Source organism: Stigmatopora argus, chromosome 8 (genome assembly GCF_051989625.1).
Source record: "Stigmatopora argus isolate UIUO_Sarg chromosome 8, RoL_Sarg_1.0, whole genome shotgun sequence".
NCBI classification, from domain to species: domain Eukaryota; kingdom Metazoa; phylum Chordata; class Actinopteri; order Syngnathiformes; family Syngnathidae; genus Stigmatopora; species Stigmatopora argus.
In genome coordinates, this window is record NC_135394.1 from 9756672 (window position 1) to 9778690 (window position 22019).

Here is a 22019-nt window from a genome sequence, read left to right on the forward strand (position 1 = left end):
TAAAAATAAAAACCTTTAATCCACCATAAAAAACAAACGATGCTATCTGAATCCATTGTAGATTAACAAAGAACACGCCTTTGCTTTTATAGTAGTATTAAAGGCATTTTTTTATTTCAACATTTAATCCAATTCTAAAGTATTCAATTTAATTCATAGTATTTTACAGCTTCAATAGTGGATAAAATGTATTCTATCCATTATCTACCTTTTTCTCTATGGACACTGAATTTTGTAACCCACCCTGTAGGCTTGTAGGTACACACGTGCTTGGTTCATCCTGTTAGGAAGAAACAAAATGTCACATAAATAATTACTACCCAACTCTTAATTTTTTCAAATGATAATCTAATTAAGAAACAAATACAAAACCTGTATTTGGTGCAAAGCTGGATCCCAAATGGTCCACAACGGTCAACATAACTCCCCCTAAAAGCTTTCCTCACCGCTCGAGCCATGCTGACCACAGTGGTGACGACAGGGCATGTGCTAAACATAGATAAGAACATCACACATTGCAAAACTGGAATACTACAGCCCCATTCAAACAATTGAATGGAATATATAATAAAGTTGGGCGGCCCGGTGGTGCGAGTGCTTAGCTCGTCGGCCTCACAGCTCTGAAAATGAGATATAATAAAGTTCTCACAGTCTCTCGCAGCGCAGGCCCGCGGTGCCCTCAGGACAGGTGCAAGTGTTGTGAGGGCCACATGTGGCCCCGTGTCGGCAGGGAGGGACGCACGGGGTGGTCACCGCTGCGTATGAGTGTGGCAGAAGGGTGAAAACACTCATCATCATCATCATGATACAAACACACACACTGACCTGTTTCACAGACACTTCCAGTAAATCCTTTGGGACAGCGACACCTATTGAGGCCTTCGCACGTGCCGCCGTTTTTACAAGGTTTCTGACATTGAACCGGCTCTGAATGAGAAGAATTATAGAGACAAACAACACAATAGCGATATTACATGCAACCCAGTGGAAAGAATATTGTTTAAAACGTAAAAAAAAAAAACAGGTAATTTCATTCAGTCCGCAGGTGGAATGTAAATTGCCAGGATTACTCATTGGAAAAATCTCACCTATCTGGCAGCGAGCTCCTTGCCATCCGCCGACACATGTGCACTTATTGACGTCCACGCAACGGCCGCCGTTTTGACAGTCGGGTGTACACAAGGCTGTAAAACACACAAACAACACGTCAGAGGTGGAAAGTTGTCTGCTGTGATTAAAACATGCATTGTTGCATGTTTTGGTTACTCACGCAAAAGGCATTGGGGACCTGTGTAGTCTGACGGACATTGGCAGCTACCGGGACCCACGCAGCGACCCCCATTAGTGCACGGTAGCTCACAGATGGCTGACAGGCAAGGGCAAAATGTTTATAATTATAATTTACTGAAACGGACTAAAGCTGAATCAGTAGGGAGAATTTCCGAGAATAAAAGTAGCCTCTTCAGGCATTTGGGTATTGCACTCATGGATGAACCCAACTCAACTCAGTCCGCTTTCCGTTTAATAGCGAGCAAAAGGTAAAGTACCTGTGTGGCAAGCGTCTCCGGTCCAGCCTGGAGGACATAAACAATTGTTCCAGCGCATACATGTACCTCCATGCGCACAAGGTGGGGAGCACATGGCTGAAAACACAGGGAAACATTAAAAAATTAACGACTCTCGGTGTGGGACAAATACCAATAACGCTACGCTTCAACTATCCTGTCAAATCCAGGAGAGAACTTTAAGTAGCATTCCATTGTATTCATGTGATCAGGGCACCATTGCAAATTATTATACTACTTTACCAGTATTGCTACCTGTGATTTTTTTAAAAATGAAAAAAGCTGTTGAGCCCTCAAAATTGCCCACTCTTGTTACATGTGTATAAAGGTCAATATGTGAGTAAAAAATGGAACCTGAGCAGCCAAGGCCAGGGTAACCCAGAGGGCAGTCGCAGCTGTTTGGCGCCATACAAATTCCATAGTTCCGACAGGGGGGATCGCACACAGCTGGAAAGATGAGAAAGCGCAAGACTCAACACAAAAAAGGGACTGTACTCATTTTGCAGATGTCCGGATTGACTCACGCTGGCACTTGGCGAGGTTGTCAGTTTGTACTTGATAGCCTTCCCTGCATGTACAGTTGAATGTGCCAGGGTGATTCTCGCACAACTGCTCGCAGCCCCCGTTGATAAAATCTCCACACTCGTCCACATCTCATGACAGAAAACAAATGTTTTGTGAACGTAAAGAAAGTATTGTTATGGCGCTTTCTGGGTATTAGCCAGCAACTTATTATTTTTTTGGGGGGGGGTGCTCTCTATTTCTAGAGTTGTCCTTGATGTTAAGAATTGGTAGTCATTTGGAATGAGATCAAGAGTTTGGCTTTTGTTGCTTAGGATATTTGTGGTCTGAATAAATATTATTTTGTTATGTTAGCACATGTGAGTAACACTCATGTGCAACTTATGTTTTTCCTATTTATTGTGCATTTTTCTCTGGTGTGACTTGGAATGGAATATAGTAAATCAGATTTTAATAGAAATGTAATATTTTGAAAAATATAGAAATAAATTTGTAGTATGTGCTCCCCCTGGTGCTGAAGCCAACCTTCTAGAAGAGCTTATTCAACTCAGGAAGGAATGTACTGGCTGGCATCTGTAGTAAACAGTGGGGTGAAATGCAATGCCTTTAAACCAGCGGAACTAAACACACTCCCCCCCCCCCCCCCCCCCCCCCCCCCAATGAGCCACTAAAGATACAGTGAGAAAACCTTTGGGGAAAAAAACTCTTACGGTGGTTGTGGTGCAAATACATTTAAATGTAGCTGGAGGTCTTACCTTTGGGAAAAAAAAACTCTTACGGTGGTTGTGGCGCACATACTTTTAAATGTAGCTGGAGGTCTTACCCTGGCAGCTTCTCCGATCCTCACTCAGCGTCCAGCCAGAGGGGCAGCTACACTGAATGTGCCCCTCGGCCCTTGTGATGCATTTGTGGTCGCAACCACCGTTTCTCAGTTTACAAGACGTAACATCTGGAGAAATGGGGGGAAAAACACCACTTTGAAAAAAACAGAATAGCATCCTATTTTCTTTGACAATGTTCTTTTTTTCATTTGACAATGACGTGATTTCCTGTAACATACTGATGCAGGTGAGGTTGTCGGTGTCAAGCAGCAATGGTGGCGGGCAGTGGCAGATGCGTCCCCCCACGGAATTGGTGCAAGCGTGCGAGCAACCGCCGTTCTGGAGTTTACATTCATCGATGTCTAACAGAAAGATATTCAGGAAAAAAACTCATTTGGAACAAAGTTTTCACTCTGTGATATCACTGACCCAAAAAATGTGCTCTTGGGGCGCTCGCTTGCAAAAACGGTGAGTGATTTAGCCATACTCATCCGTGTTTAAATACAAAATGAGTGGGTAGATTGTAGTGAAAAGCAAAAGAGTGTCAGCGGGTAATCTGACCTACGCAGGTGTGACCGTCAATATGTAGCTGGTAGCCAGGCTTGCACAAGCACTGGAAGGATCCCGGATTGTTGATGCAAAAATGCGCACAGCCTCCATTCTGGGACAAACACTCATTCACATCTAGAGGTTTAAAAACAGTTCCTATGAGTTATGTTATTCAGTACCTAAATTGAATATATCGGTTCACCTGTGCATCTGTGTCCATCTTCCTTCATTTGGTATCCGGCGGCACAGTGGCAACTGTAGCCTCCTGCTTCGTTTGTACAATTGTGCTCACAGTGTCCGTTCCTCATTGCGCACTCGTCAATGTCTGTAAATGAAATAGATTTGAGGTGCATCAAGAGCTAATGCTCGTGAATTGGATTGGATTGGATAACTTTATTCATCCCGCATTCGGGAAATTTCATTGTGACAGTAGCAAATGGCTGATTAGACAGAACAACAAAGCAAAAGCACAAAGTACAAAGCAAATCAAAGTAAATGGGATCATTATGACGTCATGTGTAGAAAGTTTCCTATCCAACATCATAAATATTTGGATGCGGATTTCTATGACAAACGATTCATGGGGTAGGGCATCAAAATCAATTTTGATGGGATGGTTCATTTAAGGATTTTTACAGCCTAGTGTGCGCCTTGTTGTGGTTTAAATATCTCATAAGACAATGTGGACAACGTTCATTTACAGTCGAGTGCGACTTATATATGAACAACGTATGTAGTATATCTATATACACATTCATTCATTGCCTATCCCAGGCAACTGTGGGCATGTGGACACACTGAAATGGTGGCCAGCCAATCGCAGGGTTCAATGGAACGAACAACAATTCACTTACACATTTGTGCCATGCTGCGAAACATATACTCTCTGACACCTCAACATGAAAAAATAAATATGTTTTCAGTTTATATGTAAACGTTTTCTATTAGAGATATTTCATTCCAATTTTGTATTTTTTCAAAGGAGTAATTCATTTTGAAAATGATTTTACCCCCTCCTAATAATTGAAACCAGTTAGCCATAACACACCTACTATACACACCAGCAGCACAAACACTTACCAAAACAAGCATACCCATCTCCATTGAAACCCTGATAGCACTGGCAGAAGTATGAGCCAATGATGTTGCCACAACGGGCGTTGACGTCACAGCCGTGAGCGCTCATCGCGCACTCGTTCACATCTGAAAAGAAAGACAAAAAGATCGGCTACATATCTTATCACGCATTGTCAACAGGAAGTTCTGTTCCCGACAAAAGACTATAATAACTGCCTACCTTCACACAGTGTGCCGTTTCCCCGGTAACCTGGTGGGCACACACACTTGTAGCTGCCCAATGTGTTCTCACACACACTCCGGCCATCACACAGTGCGGGACCCTCCGAGCATTCATTTACATCTGTGAAGGGTGTTTTTGGTTTAAAAAAAAATGTTTTTCTTTTACTAACTACCACAACAACACATGATGTGAATACAATACTAAACACACACCTAAGTGTGTTAAAAGGCACCCGTTCAGTCTTAGAATGGAGAGGATTCTTGTTAAGTGTTCTTGATAAGTGTTCTACTTAATGAGAGAGCATTTTGAATTAAATTTGAGTGCCTATCTTACCCAGACATGATGCAGCCTCTGCTCTGAAGCCAGGCCTGCATTGGCACAAAAAGCTCCCTGGTGTGTTTACACACACTTTTCCCAGCTGAAAGGGACATTGCTCCTCGATAGTGCACTCGTCCACGTCTACTCGAGGAAAGAGAGAACACACAAGTTATATAAAATCACCAAATTAACTGCCACTGATAAAACTTTGTCAAGCTGGTACCCATCATGGGATATCACCATAGACAGGTAAAGCCACAGCAAGTGGTTCCAAATAAATCTGGACTAAATATAATCTATAATTTTTGGCCACTATGAGCAACTCTTTTGGGAATACTGGCCGGGTATTTTCTTGTAAAAAAAATTCCCAATCACAGACTCACCTTCACAGTTATCTCCATCAGGAGTCATGAAAGATCCAATCGGGCAAGAACAGCTGAAGGACCCCTGTGTGTTGGTGCACTCTACATTCACACCGCAAGCTCGCAGTCCTGTCACGGCTGCCAAAGCGCACTCGTCTACATCTGCGAAACCGGCAAAGTATTATTTAGCGGAGTCACGAGACCCAACATGACACCTCTAATGATTCCTCATCATGCTCCAACACACAAACATCATCTCTGCGGACGGACCCTGGCACCCTCCTGCGCCCGCCAGGTAACCACGGTGACACAGGCATGAGTACGAGCCAGGGGTGTTGGTGCAGTCGGCGTAAGGACCGCACAGGGCTTCTCCTTGGCATTCGTCAACATCTGCAGATGGAAGAAATGAAAACACAGTGGTACCTCTACATACAAATGCTTCTACATACAACATGTTCAGGTTACAAAATCCCCCAACGTGTAAATATTACATTTCCTGTAACTCACCTACCATCGCTACGATATTGAATCTTTAGGAAACATTAAAATGGATGCTTGGTAGGATTTTTTTTTAGGATCATGGGACGGATTAAAGAATGTACATATAAAGTACTGCTCTATTTACGAAAAATCCAAGTTACGAAACAAGTTCTGGAACCAATTAATTTTATAAGTACAGTATTTTCGATAATCATGCACTCAAATGTAAAACTCGTGTACAGTAATCCAGCCTCACTTCAGATATATTTGACACAAAAAAGAAGATTGGTACTTCACCTTTACATTCTCCAGTGCCAACAAGACTAAAGCCAAGCTGGCAGGAACAAATGTCTCCAGTCTTTAGCATGTCAGATGCGCAACCACAAGTCGAGTTAGCCTCCATCATCACCAGGTTACCAGGACACTGAGGCACAAGGCTCGACAGCTGGGGGGCAGCGGAAGTGGGTGTTTGGCTGGAAGTAGTATTGGAAGTTTGGCTTTCAGTTGCAGTGGGTGCTTGACTGAGAGTGGCAGGGTTGACAGAAGTGGCTAATGTAATGTAAAAAATATGACAAAAATTAGGGACATTGTGACTTCAAAAGGGGGGAAAAAATGTTCTATTTTTCATATCACCCGGAGTTGGTGTGCGCCTTGTTGTGGGTTCGCTGAGCTTTCCGATGAGATTTTCAATCTATAAGAAAAGAAAATGTGGATTTTTTCATTTATCACGGTTTTTGCATTTTCGCAGATTTTGCAAAAAACGGGACCATTACTGCGGAAATTCTCTGGGCTACTAATGACATCACTTGCCTCGTCTTTGACAAGTTCTGGCTCTCTGCTTTCTAGCGCTTGATTTTCATCTGACCTGGTCGGGTGTTGGGCAGCTGTGGTGTCCAGCAGCAAGAATAACAGGAGGATGCAGTGAGTCATGGCTTGATTCTGATGAGATAAAAAGGTAAAACAGATAAAGACACAGGAGAGACGAGCTCACAAGAACTGACACCAATAAAGTGAACACAACACAATTTTGCAACTATTGAGTTTACGCTCACTGGAGATGTAACTGGGAGTTTTGAATATTGTGAGGAAACAGTGCTCGAGACTCGTCTAGTCTATAGAACTCTAGACCTACCTAATCCAGGAGTGGCGAACAAGTTTGACACAAAGAGCAAATATTTTAAACTGTGAGAGTCAAAAGAACCACACCACACAGTGACCTGCCAAAACAGGCAGACGCACACACAAAAACACACAATTAAAACCATACTATTCACCCCAACACTTTATTCCCCTTACAAAACAATGTGTTCGTTTCAAGGTAAGTGTCCACCCTCAACACACACATCAAATGCAACTTAGCCAGTGTTAACACATCCACTGCAAGGCAAAGAGCCACACTATACGTATACAAAATATGATAAGAAGGATAGAGGCGCATTAATTTTGGGCAGGAGCCACAGGCGGCTCGAGAGCCACGTGTTCGCCAGCCTTAAAGTAATCGACAAAGAGGGAATATATAGGATAAAAATGATATAGGAATGCACAAAAAAGTCCCAGAAAATATCAAGGATGGAGTTCTGAAAAAAAGTACATTTATGGTAAGCATGTCCAGACAAGCAGAACACCACAGAAGTGAATCCCCCCCGTTATTAAGTTGACATTCCTCAAAAGACCTCAAGTAAAACCGTACATTAAAATAGTAAGCTACAATATATAAGATATCAGAACTAACCAAGGTAGTCGCTTAAAACAGCCAAAGACCTGTCACAAATCACAAACCCCCACAAAAAATAATAAAACTAAACCAAAAAAACCCATATGTAACCCTATTTGTACCAACTTTACGACTTTTAAGCGAATAAATGTGATGAAAAAAAACCTCATCAACTTACCCGGTTGCGTGCTTTAAGAATAATTCATATATAATTCCAGTTCCCACTCGACTTCTCTTGCTGCGGGGAGGGAAGCACTTAGTGGTCCGGAACGACCCCTCATTCCGGGGGAGGAGGTTTAGGGAGGAAGGAGTGGATGATCCTAGTGGTCGCCAATTTCACACTAAAACAGAAGGACTTGAAAGAGAAATTCATGCTAAGAAATGCTTCAAATTGAGTGGAGAATGGTCACTGCCATTGACGGTGATAGACGTCCAATCCAGTTCGACTAGGGGGGATAGCAGAGTTCGTTGTGTTAAAGAAAAAGGCGCGCAAACAAAACGGAGAAACTTCTAATGCTTGGTTTTATCAACATATTTATTTGAAAGAACATTTTTGAAGTGCCATAATTGTTGTGAAAAGTGGATAAATCTATGGTAAATTGTTCTTTTCACAAGGCATTCAAAAGACTCATTGCAAGCTGCATGGACGTAGGAAATACAACAATGGCGGCCATATAGTACCGTACATTCATGATAAGGCAAAAGATAGGTGGATTTGTAATAAAACTACCAAAACATTGCAAAATTGACTATCTGCATTATATTTCACACACAAATCTATGGAATGGGATCAAGTGATTGTGAGTGCGAATGGTCGTGCGTCTCAACGTGTGCCCTACAACTGACTGCCGACCATTCCGCCTTTAGCCTAAAGTCAACTGGGATAGGCTCCAGCACCCCACAACCCAGATGAGAATGAATGAAATCTATACGGATGGCTCATTTCTTAACATTTTCATAAAAAGGTAGTGTACACTCATTGTTTTCTTGATATTACCATGCAACAGTACAAATAACATCACATACTACTAGGTGTGGAATCACAGTAATATATTTGATAAAAAATGGAAAAAAAATGTAGTCCTCCATAAATCGTTCATTAGACTTATTTAAAACGGAAAAAAAGATTAAAACCAACACGAGGAGGCAAATGTATGGCTTTAGTCTTGAAATTAATCTAGAGCTGTGTGTGAATGTGTGTTTTTGACCAATCTAGAAGGGTGTGTCCATCATGCTGCACTTTACTGCAGGGGAAACCATCCCACAACTTCTCTCCTGCCATCTCAGCCACTGTAAGTGTATTTCTTTTTGCACCTGTGACATAATACATCCATCCACCCAATTGCACAAGCATTTCAGATAAGATTTTGTGGTCACGTTGAACTTGAAATGCAACATTAGCTTGATTGTGATGTGATTTGTGGATGGTGGCCACTCACCTCTTGATTGAGGAAGCAGTAGAGGATTGAGACAAGCAGTCCCTGGGAGAGAAATAAGAAGATATAAACACCCTACAATCAGATTCAAAAGCAATTTCTATCCACATGGATAAATAAATACACATACACTAGTCATATTCCTTCAGGAAGATGATGCTTACAGAGAAATCATTCCCAGAATTTGAATCATCTGATGAAAATTGCTTTAACAATGCAGTCACTAAACAGATGGCTCAGGAAAGATTGTTTCATGCAACTTTTGTTTCTTCATCCAAAGACCTTTTTCATCCAAAAAAGTCGATTGTGAAAGTAAAACTCTAGGGTTGATTTATTTTTATTTGTTATATTTTATATATATTATATATAAGTGCATTCTAGTCCAAAAGATAAAGTACGTATTAATATTTACTGTAAGTATTTTATTGTTTCTGTTAATGGTTACTTCTTTCTCATTGTAGTAGTAAGGGATGTGATTTCACCCATTTTCCTTAACAGTTTTTTTCCATTCATGCACCATAATTTTAAGTGTGATTCCATATCCTAAATATGTCATTAGTGCCTATAAAGGGAAATGATAAGAATTTGAAATTTCCTTTCATTTTTGTGATGCTTATCATAACAAGCGCTAAGTTCCATTGTATTAGAGTTGGCATTAGTTTTTTCCCCAAAATGTTTATTTATTTATATTTATTTAATATAGAACAAAATTCTTGAATATTTCGTGAACGGGCCAGATGGTGATTGCAGTTACCTGGAAGGATCCCATGCAGAGCTCCAGCCAGAGGCGTAGGTTATCATCAAAGTAGTCAGGCAAGAAAGTAAAGAATATGTAGTGGGTGCCAAACAGAGGGATGAGCAGTAGGGTGGACTTAGTCAGTCGTCTGGTGATAAGCAAGAGAGGAATTTAACACTTGGCTCAAGGGTATTGGCAATTTTTAACAACAAACACATATGACCACCATTAAAGTGACCACTAAATCAGCACGTCAAAAATAAACATGGGATCACCTGTACTGGGAGGAGTTGTTGAACTGGATGAGACGAGGGCTCAGCTTCTGGATCAGGATTCGGACAATGTTGACAAAGAGCATAAAATTGACCTATGGGAAGATTTCAAAATGCCCGATAAAGGGATTGCATTGCAGTCAGCGGCAACAATATGTGCAACAGCACGTGTAAGTGAATGCGATGGACGCATCAGGCACTGAAGACCTTTGTTGAAATTGTTGGGCATTTATCAGCGGACAAAAGCATCTGATCAAGGATGACGGTAAACAAATCATCTGCATGACAATTTGGGAGATGAATTATGCAGTAAAAAGAGAATTATTTACCACAATGGACACCACAATTGGACCCTTGATGATCCACCAATAGAGCGAGTCCTCATTGTCCCAGCATCTGCGTGCAGGGACATTTAAGAAGTAACCATTAGATAGTATTCTTTAAAGTAGAGGAGAAATCTGCTTTGAGAAGAAGATGCACCTTTTTGAAAGGTCAATTCAATTTCTACGGTGCACTTAACATTCAGATTTCTCATTAATGAGAAAGGAAGGAATAAGTTTGACATGCGGAAAAAGGAAAAGATACAAACGCGGTGTCTTCAAAATATACTCTTGATCCGATCCACAGTGCGATGAAAAACACGGGAACGCCTGGGGAGTAAGTAAAATGTGGTGAAATGTAAGATGATCAATTACTCTCAGAGTACAACTACAGTATAATCGCCAAATTGTCATTAAAAAATTAAACATTTTATTTCTTTTGCTATAATATTATGAGGTAAAAAAGAAGATTTATTTAGTACTACCCTGAAAAAATGTGCAAATTTAAATGACTTCCATGCAAAGAAGAAATGTTAGGAATGGAATTTGGTATACAGTAGTGGCCAGAGAACATTCCCTCTCAAAAATAAAAACCAAAGAGAAAATATAATAATGCATAGAAATAAATAGGACAAGAAAAAAATTGCAAAAAGACACAAAATAAGCCAAATCCACAAAAATTGCAAAAAAAAACCACATGGAAAACGTTTAGTCATTATAGGGTACTTATTGGCTGGCACTGACGATGCAAAAAAATCCAATCCAATTCATCCAGTGAGTGAACAAGGAGCGACCCCAAAATGAATGGGAAGTGAGCATGCAAAATTTTCCAGTTCAAAGTGACATTTCCTTTCCTCGAAGACGATAAGCGTCTCACCCCATCCGAGCAGGCTAAACCCCCACAAGCAGCGGCGGCTCCGGTAGAACGAGGAGAGCAGCAGGGAAGTGAGGAAGAGCGCCTCTACTAGGAGCCAGAAGAAATTGGCCATGACGCAATAGTGGCAGAAGACCACCGCGGCCTTACAGGCAAACTTGGACGAACGGGAGAAGATGAGGAATTCATAGAAGCCGATGCTTGATGACTATCGGAGTGGACGGACGGTCCCGTGTCTTACGGTGGAGAGAGTGCAGTGGTTGGTGTCGTCACTGGAGAACAGAGTGGCGTCCTTGATAAACACCGCCACGGCTTTCAGGATGAAAGTGATGAAGAGTTGAATGTGGATGAAGTTCCTGGCGCAACGGAGTCTCCTAATAAACAAGAAAATAGAATTATAATTCTTCCTCTTGTGTTAACATTTACATTTGGGCTGTAACGAATGATTATTTTAATTACAGACAAAATTATTGACACTTTTTTTAATAGTCTGGCCAGGGGTCCGTTTTATACTCGAGTGCGACACGTTAATATATAATTTCACAAGAAGTACTTGGAAATATATAAAAATATTTTTTTTAACTTTTTTGTAAAAATCAAAAACATATTCAGCTTGTTGTTATTATTATTATTATTATTATTATTCTTAAATGCCTTTTAAGATGACATTTCAGTGCTTTGTTTGGATTTCATCAAATAAAATTCCCCTAAAAATGCGACTTATGAACCAGTGCGACTTGTGTTTTTTTTCCCTTTCACTGTACATTTTTTGGCTAATGCGACTTATAGTTCGATTTTTTTTCATTACTTGTCAACATTCGATTTGTTTTACCATTTTAAAAAAAAAGCTCAGTTCTTCTTGTCAAAATGTGTTGGACATATTGGCAGCCCAATAGTTTAATGGTTTAAAAGTGGTGTACGAAGTGACCATTGCGCACACACTCACTCACTCACTCACCTAAAGAGCAGCAAGACGCCCACCGCAGCAGTGAGCATCAGCAGCGAGATGCTGTAGCCGATGGTGTAGATCAATTTCACAGTAGCAAAGTAGCTTTGTTCTTTCTGCTCACAAAAGGAAATCTTTTTTAGTTCCCAGGCCCGACTTCATAAAAAGTCTTTTGCATATTTTAATAATAAGGTGACATCGCAAAGCAGCATGACAAATTGGCGCAGGTGAAAGCGCTTCTTAAGTCCCCTGAAATTAGACCTCGCAATCAGTCGGATACCAAGATAACATTTATATTACCTTCCCCAGGTGCACTACGTGGCACCTTAAGTAGTTTGCTTGTAATTATTGCCCAGCAGCCACTTTTATTTCTTTTAATAGTTACACCACATTCCCTGTAATATAAGATCATTACAACTCTTATCGAATGGACGACAAGAGATTCACGGCTTACCTAAAGTAGTCCCACATTAGAATGTTTTCCTAACTTTTATCCAACAACACATATCGGAAAACTACGAAAATGTACGGTTACCCCCTCCTAAAAAAAGATCAGTATTAGGTTTTTACTTGATAAAGATGATCTTGATACATACAATTTTTTTACAGGCCAGTTATAACTTTCAAATGCTAATTATTCATTTTGATGACTAAAAATTATTCATGAAATGATCACATTTATACATGAGATAAGATTTAATTATCCCATTTTTATACTGTTTTTCAACTTTACATGATAATTATGATGTTTCGGATGAGAGTAATAACTTACTAACCAACTATAAGTCACACATTGCTTCATATTTTGGCTAGGCCTGCGACTAATACTCAAGTGCGACATACTATATATGTTTTTATGACAACTGACAGGTTGTTTTGTTGTTTTTGGCTATAATTATCTGAAAAGCTGTCCTGTTAACAAATGCCTATTTTGATAATTTTTCTCCATTTTATTATTCTAACTTTAAATCATGTTTGTTCTTGGTTCCTGATTAAAACACATTGCATTCACAAAAATGCGACTTACATATATCGTGTCCTCTTGGTTGTGCATTCTTTGGCTGGTGCGACTTATAAGGCAGAAAATACCGTAACTGAACTGAAATAACGGCGCAACCAAGGCTCATTGAATATTCACACCACCTTAAACCCATTAATAAAGCCAGGCACAACATCAAACATGCTTCTTTGATCCCACCTGGGCCTTCTTTCTGCAAATTGCCACCCCTCCCTAAAGCTGCATCGCTAGGTTCTTTTCATCACAGCATGATAAAACTTAACCTCTCACCTCTGGGATCTCATCATCCACGCTGCAGGCAACGTTGTATGGCGGGAAGGGCCTGGACCAACCCCCATCTGTGCAATTTCGTCTCACTACCCCTGATGTAAAAGAGAAGTAGACTAATTAGATTACTTCTCACTAACAAGTATGCATAATCATGAAAAAAGGGGGAAAGAAATCAAGCCATGTGGCTTCGTGGCCAGTCTACTGATTAACTGCTTTAATTTGAGATGAAATTGGAATGTGTCAAGAATTTGCCAAGATTATTTATAGGCATGCAATGGACTAATGGACTGAAGTTAATGTCAATAAAAACTTTCAACCAGTGGTAAAGACGACCATATGAAAGATGGCTGTACAAAGTATTTAAGGCTGATAAAAATTAAATACATGTATATATAGTTAATACTAAAATCAAATTTAAAATCAAATAAAGCAGAAATAAGGTTATGGCTTCCAAAAGTACTCAAGTATTTTTTTAATTCACAGTAATAAAATGTTCTGGTTGCTACTGGACATCCTAATCCGTTTTGACTGGAAGACAAATATGGATTGGACGCCTGTCGCTGTCACTGAGTCAAACACAACATCTGATTTTCTGTTATTGCGAGACAGAATATTCAACAAAGTGACTTTACTAATTGTTCAAAAACAAACTGCAAGCAATTCGTGTTCTCCATTTCATTAATCCTTCTGCAAAACGAGTCAAATATGCAGATCAATTTTCTCCTAATGACTCAGTCGGGCTTGGTGATTACTGCTCTAACAAGCAAATGCTATGCAAATTGTCATCATAAAAATAATTAGCGTCACGGCCGTCGAACATCAGTCGATGATCAGGTGACATACGCCCTATTTCGGGTGCCTTGTATGAGACAACATTACATTGTTCAGTCACCGTGATGCGCGTTTTAAAGGCAATTTAGATGACTGGCTTTTCTACATGAACGGTCCTACAAACCCTCCCATTGCGGATAATTAGCGGGGACCCCCGAGCATCCTATCTATGCGACTTATTCATTCTGTGTGAAGACCAAGCCGCATGAACAAACAAATAGATTCTAAACAAATCCGCGGCAGAAGTAGCAAGTTTAAAGGCCGAGTTGAAGACGAACAGAAAGGTTTAACTCCAAAGCCCACCTGTGCTGTTTCTGAAGAGGGAAAACACAGCAGGGCACGCGCTGCCAACAGTTTCCCCGAATGCAGCGTGGGGCCAACACACCACGGCGTCCCAGAATGCACGACAGCCTGGCAGGTAAACAATTACGTGTTATTGTGAACATTTTTGACAAAATGTCCCGCGGCAGTCCTTTTTCTCCATTTTAAACTAAGAACTGACACAAGAAGTCCTTGGCTCTAGGGGTGGCCATTTTTTATTTAATAGGCGAGTGTTTGAACATTTACAATGGTGATATAACGCAATACATTTCATCCCTATGAGTTATTGATATCCTCCCATCAACAATAAATGTAGCATTTTAAAAAAGGTGGCACAGTTTAATAAAAGAAATAATAGCTTACTAGCAAAGTTTTCCACTAATCTAATGGCGACGCGAGACGTGAAATCCATTTTGACAAAATGGATTGGACGTCTCACGACGTCAATGGCAGGTTAACTCTGGCTGCCGCGATTCATTAACTAATTGATTAGTGACTAATCAATCACTATTCAAAAAAATCATCATCTATTTTGATAGTAAAAACAAATGTTTAGATTGGCTGTCCACCAATTCAGGGTGTCCCCCGCCTGTTGATTGTGGTTGGCTGGGATAGGCTCCAGCACCCCCCGTGACCCTTGTGAGAATAATCGGTACAGAAAATGAAAGAATAAACAGTTTGGAAACATTGTTGACCTCAAAAGGTTTTGAAGTTTTAACTTTTTAATTCATTGGCTCCCATTTATGGTGCTAGACATCGCGGTAACTCAAGAACGAATACAGAGATTGCTATCAAACTTGCTAATAAGTGTGTTTGTATTATTAAACGCAAGAGAGGATTACATTTGGGAGTCATGAGGTCAAAGTTAACAGACAATGAATTTCGCAATTACTTTAGTACTTTTTACCACTCTACCAATGCATTGTAAGTCATATATTTGTCTATTCAATGTATTGTTTACTTAGAGTCAAAAACTAATACTAATACGTTCTCATTTATCATGCCACTCTAGCAGGCATTTTAATTTTAGTTTATTTAGTTTGTTTGTTTCGTTTGAATTCAACATTTTAAACATTAAGATGTTTGAAACAAACACACCTTGGGCACTGGTGTTTCCCTGCTCGGCGATGGAAAGCAGGCAGCTTCGTTCGTCCTTCTCCAGCTGGAAGATGAACTCGCATTCAGGATGCAGGCTTGTTTGTGCCTGAATTCAACACAGAAGGAATAAATGGTCTTTAAACAGAACTTGCACAACATAACTTGAGTCTTTTTGGTTGTTGTTGATATTTTAATTTTAGGAATGGAGCACCTTTTGTTACATTTTTGGACACCAAAAAAAAAAAATCATTCAACACCCTTGATTCCTAGGCAGTAACTTCAGACACGATAGAACTTGGTGATTGAGCCTTATTTATGATTTGCCACTTTCTTAATTCATCAATGGTGTTTGTCCTCGATAAGGGCCAAGATTGCTTTGGCTTTCAGTGGGTTTGCACTCTATCAAAGTCAGCGCCACAAGAGATTGTGTCTGGCACTAGTCATACTGCCGTGGCGCCAAGTAAACACTCAACATCACTTTTCTAGGCTATCTGACACCGCCATAACAGTTGTCTAATACAAAGGTGTCCAAACGTTTTTCTTCGAGGGCCACTTTCAGAAAAATTGAAAAAGGCAAGGGCCTACTTGAAATCCCTCCATTTTCATTTCATCATTGTGACAATATACACTATGTACTATCATATTGCACATTACCTGCTGCCGGCCAATAAAAAGTGGGCCGCATTTTGGACACAACAATAATTCTTGCGAGCGGGGGAAGATGATGATGAATGATTTACATATTTGACACTAATAAGTGTTGGTGAGACTCAATTAAAGCAGGCAGGCTGAATTCTGGGTTGTTCAAAAAATACACGTTAGGCTTTTTATAATGTTATAATGGAAAATAAAACGATTTGCTACGCATCTACCAATTACTTTAATGGGCTAAATTCTGCTAGAAATAATCTTTTGATTTTTTTTCCGCTCTTTTTTGTTATGTTGGTATTATGCACAAAGTGAGCTTGGATTGGCAATTTGGCCGTCGAGAAAATGGAAGATTAAAGGAAGGACACAGATATATATACAACAAGCTATTGCATTAAATTCATACATAGTAATTTTATTTTCCTCAGTTATTATGTTCCATCCCGAGGAGATGGTGAATATATTTCTCCTCATACAGAAAGAAAATAGATAACATTTCAGTATTTACTACACTGATGATATGGTTTAAAAGGTTTGGGATGTTCTGAAATTGAAAAACTCGCAATGATGGCAACCGTTCATTTAGATGATTGCGTTTAAAACATTTTGGAAATGATTTGCATTTGGGTTGTGTCATTTGTTTGGCAGCTACTGTGAGTGTCCTTAAATAGCATATAATATATAGTAAAATGAAATACACACGGAGCATCCATCCTCTTTAAAGCGTTTTTGTTGCGTACAGAAAAACAACAGCAAATTTTGTGTTCTAATTAGCTTATTTTAAGGACAGTGGGAAGTGATTCAGAAGAGCTACTTTTTTCCCATTGGGAGGAAAGCCTCAAGGCAGAAAACACGCTTGCACAATTCGTCCAGCCTGTTCATTGAGTTATATAACTGATCTTTGGTGTTTTTAAGCACAGTGTTACAGACAAAACATAGACCACCGAGGGACAGACCTTTGTTATGTGTACACCAGTGGAAAGAATGAATACTACATTTAAAAAGAAATACATGAATTTAAATTTCCATTGTTTGGATTTTAACCACAGAAATAAAAACAGCATTTCCAGCTATGGGGGCAGACGTTTTATTAATAAAGATTTTTTTTTTGAATACTTAAATGTGTAAGCATCTGTCTTTCATATTAATGTGATTCATACTAGGTGGGGTCATGGGTGTCCAAACTATGGCTTGCGGATAAACTGCGGCCTGCAGAAAAACTGAGTGTGTCATAAACATGGCTCACACAAAAAGCTTAAATGAAGCCTAAATTCTATTGCACTTCCCATCTTTAACACTAGATGGAACAAGTCACTTAAACAGTGCCTCTCCATTGTTACCAATCAATGTAGGGAACAGTGTATAATTTCTTTTATAAATTGAGCTATTATAGTTGTTATTTTCTTGCCATTTTTGCTGATGCTGAAATTTTCTGTTTGTTCAGAAAAGTGTGAAAGCAGTGTAAATATAAATAAACTGCAATATCCTCATATCACTGGACTATTTTGTTGCTAAAAGCTCATTGATTACCATTGACCATTGTCGACATAAAATCTATTTCACATGGGAAGGTTGACATTGAGTAATCATATTACACTGACTGCAATACATGAATGGCTGTCAATGAATTAATACTTAAATCAAGGGTCTCCAAACTATTCCACAAAGTGCTGCACTGGGTGCAGAATTTTATTCCGATCAACCATCCCGATGCTAATCTGGTTTCATACAATTGCAGTCTGGTGCTGCTTGCATTAGCAGAAACCTCACTGGCCTATGCTGGATCAGTTGGAACTAAAATCAGAACCCACTGACGCCCTGTACGACTGTCTGAATTTACTAAATGAATAAAACCAGAACTTTTTACCCAATTCTAATTCTTTGTTGAACAAATCAAAGTGCGAGAATTTCAAGTTGGACCTTGTATCCTTAGATTTAGTTTGTGAAAGGGGCCTTTAGAGGAAAAGATTCAGACACGGTGTCTCTAAATCATTATTTGGCCTTAAAAAAAAGCTTCTGAGTCCTCTTCTTCTGTGAACACTTTTTTGTCATGTTGCTATTTAGGGCCGTGATGAGTGACAGACAAAATGAGACGTACAGTGAAGAAGATCAAAGTTGCCCAAATACATGCAAGAAAATGACGTGGGCCAAATGGCACAGAGCGGCAACAAATCCGTTTCCGACGGCGCGGAATGAAGGAACGGAAGGCATCCTGAGCAAATTGTCGCTTCTAATGTCAAGCTAACGATTTAATGACAGCTGTTAGCTTGAGAAATGAAGCGCAATTATGATTTGTTTCTCTTCAAAGTCAAAGAAGGGGGATGGATGGGAAAAATATGTGGCGGAAATGAACTATCACTCCATTTAAATAAGTTGAGTAGAGTAAACGAGTAGTAAAATGTAGAGTACAGTATGGTAGATATCACATATCTTGTGTTGGGGCTGCAGCAGACATAAAGTCAGTGATTTTAGCCATTAAAATACTTTTAACTTATACCGTATTAATGTGGCTGGATTTTGTGAAAATGTTATTTTAGGAGGGCGGTAAACTGACTGCATCTTTAACATTTTTGACAAACAAAGCCGTTTGAAAGTCTGGTGCAATCGATTCCAAAGAACTAATTCCGTTGAATACAATGTTATATTTGCAAGTGATGAAGGCACCCATTGGCTCACAGCGTGCGTCAGGCATCGATAAGTAGAGTAAGTTAAAGGATCTGTAATTCTGCTTATAGTTTGACACAATCATTTTGCCTAGATCTGAAATATTTAATGTTGGTTGGGTTAAGTGAGTTTTTTTGTTAAGTTTCCACAATGTAAACAGCAATAAGGTTTATTTGTCATATGGAGCTCCCACTTGCATAGGGATAAATTTCTGTTCTTTCTAAAAACAGGTGCCACGTTAAATAAATACAATATAGACTCAGGTAATAAATAAGAATAATTTGGGTTACTATACCAAGAAACATTCACAACAAAGAAGAAAAAGTGCAAAAGTGGAAAATGGCATTTCCACTCATTTCTGTATGAGAGCTGACTTGCAAATAATTTGAGTTAGTCTAGTCTTGGTATAAACAAATATATCAAGGTGCTTTTATTATTTTGTGGGGTGGTTATACCTATTTTCTGGTCACAAATTGGTATTTCGTTGTCGAGCCTAACGATATTCCGTCTTTTTCTCCCATGCAATCTAAATGGAAATCAAGAAACTGGTTTATACGGCGGATAAATGAGTTTTAGCTTGTTAAATACTAGTCTCACTTTCAACTCATTAACAGCCATTGAAAAAGATTAACGTCCAATCTATTTCAAAAGATAAGATCTCTGTCACCATTCTGAGCAGTAAGAGAGCTCAATAATTGCGATGTCAAAAATTACTTGTTGTCATTCCACCTATTTGAGCAGCTGTCAGGGTGCAACATTTCAATTGAATGAACCAAGTGAATAGTCCTTTTTCACAGTGGCTGTTTGTTTGTGTTGTGTAGATGATTGGAATTCTCCACAGTCCCGTGCCGTGAATGGAAATAGATTGAAGCGGAACATTGTGGCGGGCGGGTGCCATGTTCCATCTCGCAATTCTATTTGGTTATGAAATTCAGCGAGGGGACGGAGAGGGTGGCCTGCCTAATGACAGCCGTAGATTTAAAGACCTGCGCTGGGCAAGTTGCCATGATTGATTTATGATATTAGATGGTATAAACAAATGAATGGAATTCAAAATCAGAGCCTTTTTTCGCCTCATTCTTCATACATGGAAACACACGCTTTGCTGATTTGGAGATGTCCTAACAGACTTTTTCAGATTTTTTATTTTTTTTGTCTTTCTAGGAGCAGCCTTAAATTTTTATACTAACACTGAGTGGATGCATTTCTTTTGTTAATGTTTGATTATTATTATTATTATTATTATTATTATTATTTAGGCTACAAAGGTGATTTTTGGATTTGCATTTGTGCAGAAACACACATCACGGTTTTCAAAATCTCAGCGGGAAATGTGCTATTCCAAAAGGTACTTAATGACTAAAATATGTCTAAAATATGTTTTGCCAGACAATATCCATTGTACTTTCATTCAAGCAATTAATGGAATAGTCAGGGCACATCAAGATCGGAATCACACGCTTTGCCTTATTAATGAATATTTATGTTTCATTGTTTCAAACAACATTGCTATTCAGCCCACCATCAAGTGAAAATTGCCTGTCATATTGCTTTTAACTTTCACTTGCTACCCCGAAGTGCATGACTTAGATTTATAATGAGTTTTTCAGGAGTTTAAATGTAAAAAAGCAGGGTATTTTTCCCAGTGGAAAATCCAGATGTATACAAACAAATAGATATTGAACTGATAGTTTGACAGAAAACAAGAATCTTTGAGAATTGTCAGGTGATGTTTAAAATAGAAGTTTATGAAATATGAAAATAATATATTAAATTTGTTCCAAGTGACCAAGAAAAGATCAGTTAAAAGAATTTGAAATATCTGTAAATTATTGAAAGTTTTGAGGATTGCAGTTAAAAGGTACCTGAAAAGCAGTTGTGCTTTTGTATTCCAATTCAAATTCATACCAAAAATGAGAATTAGAACATATTAATTTAAAATATAATTTTACAGGGAATAGAAATGAACCCAACTTGTATTGCAGTTGCAGAAAAGTGCATTTTGAAAATAAACAAAAAGACTCTACTCACAGCAGCAATGAAGCACAGTGCGAGGAAAGCCGCTCGGATGCATTTCCACTGCATGTTGCCGTCCACCTGGATGAAGTCCACACTGGATTCAGTTTAGGGATGCGGAGGGAGCCTCGCTCTCTTCTTTCTCACCAGATTAATTTGAGTTCCAGCTGTCAAGCTCACAGATGTGGGAAATGTAGACATCCAAAGTGTTTTCAGAATAAAAGTATTTATCATCATCTCATATATGTATGTATGCATTTATATACCGTATTTATTTGAGTATAACGCACACCCATAATTTGTGACTAAAAGTGGTATAATTTTTTTTTTCTTCACTTTTCCTCAGCTCACACCAAGGATTGCTGGTAAATGGCAAATACTGAATACGTCGCCATGGCAAAACATATGGTACGCATTCCTGGTAAAACAAACTACCGGTATGAACACAATTCTCAAATGGAATTTACAATTTACATCATAATATTTAAAAATTTTAACAGTCTGATTCATCATCAACAGATTCACCAGACAATTGATTCCATTCTTCTTGAGTTATTTGAGTGCGAGCACCGGCCAATAGAACAGGCTCTCGTGCCCCATCTTTAACAGTGGGTGAACAATGTGTGTGTTATACCTGAATTTGCTGCATCCCTTTCATGTAGAGCTGGAAATGTATTTTCATCATGAAGCCTTCTATAGTGCCTTCTATTACACTAAAACAAAATACTACTAGTGAAGCTTTAAATTAAGAAAAGATTGTATTGGATTCTGACAAAAAAAAGGAACAACCAAAAGTTATCACGCAGGTTCATTTACCTCCAGATACAATTACGAAAGTAAAGGGAAAAAAATCCTAAAGCAAAAGTTGATTTTTAAACACCATACCTCTTAAAACTTCAATTTGGATCAATTTTCCCATTTTTGGTGAGACTGATGTA

General features: G+C 39.1%; 2 protein-coding genes across 4 annotated transcripts; both read right to left on the bottom strand.

The window, feature by feature from the left end:
• On the bottom strand, positions 1 to 6448 carry LOC144078800 (uncharacterized). The gene is made up of 19 exons (XM_077607166.1): positions 6215 to 6448; positions 5708 to 5827; positions 5459 to 5599; positions 5091 to 5216; positions 4755 to 4877; positions 4538 to 4660; positions 3660 to 3782; positions 3470 to 3592; positions 3148 to 3270; positions 2911 to 3036; positions 2090 to 2218; positions 1920 to 2012; positions 1548 to 1643; positions 1271 to 1366; positions 1089 to 1184; positions 826 to 927; positions 650 to 755; positions 373 to 489; positions 1 to 280 (listed from the first exon to the last, which is right to left on the bottom strand). Exons 1-19 carry the CDS (start codon positions 6321 to 6323, stop codon positions 217 to 219), a joined length of 2136 nt encoding a protein of 711 aa, XP_077463292.1. The 5' UTR covers positions 6324 to 6448; the 3' UTR covers positions 1 to 216.
• Positions 6449 to 6553: 105 nt separating this feature from the next.
• ghrhrl (growth hormone releasing hormone receptor, like) lies at positions 6554 to 21674 on the bottom strand. Of its 3 annotated transcripts, XR_013301292.1 has the most exons (15): positions 21097 to 21674; positions 15754 to 15859; positions 14638 to 14745; positions 13504 to 13595; positions 12228 to 12331; positions 11511 to 11643; positions 11273 to 11426; positions 10665 to 10725; positions 10405 to 10471; positions 10079 to 10170; positions 9822 to 9951; positions 9071 to 9112; positions 7810 to 7972; positions 6728 to 6856; positions 6554 to 6608 (listed from the first exon to the last, which is right to left on the bottom strand). XR_013301292.1 is itself a non-coding variant. In XM_077607031.1 (13 exons), exons 1-13 carry the CDS (start codon positions 21148 to 21150, stop codon positions 7952 to 7954), a joined length of 1164 nt encoding a protein of 387 aa, XP_077463157.1. In that variant the 5' UTR covers positions 21151 to 21674; the 3' UTR covers positions 7540 to 7951. The 3 variants fall into 3 exon arrangements, 2 of the variants coding, with proteins under 2 accessions (XP_077463157.1, XP_077463156.1); XM_077607031.1 differs by lacking the exons at positions 6554 to 6608; positions 6728 to 6856 and having other exon boundaries at positions 7540 to 7972; XM_077607030.1 differs by lacking the exons at positions 6554 to 6608; positions 6728 to 6856; positions 7810 to 7972 and adding an exon at positions 8149 to 8945.
• Between the last annotated feature and the right edge of the window lie 345 nt (positions 21675 to 22019).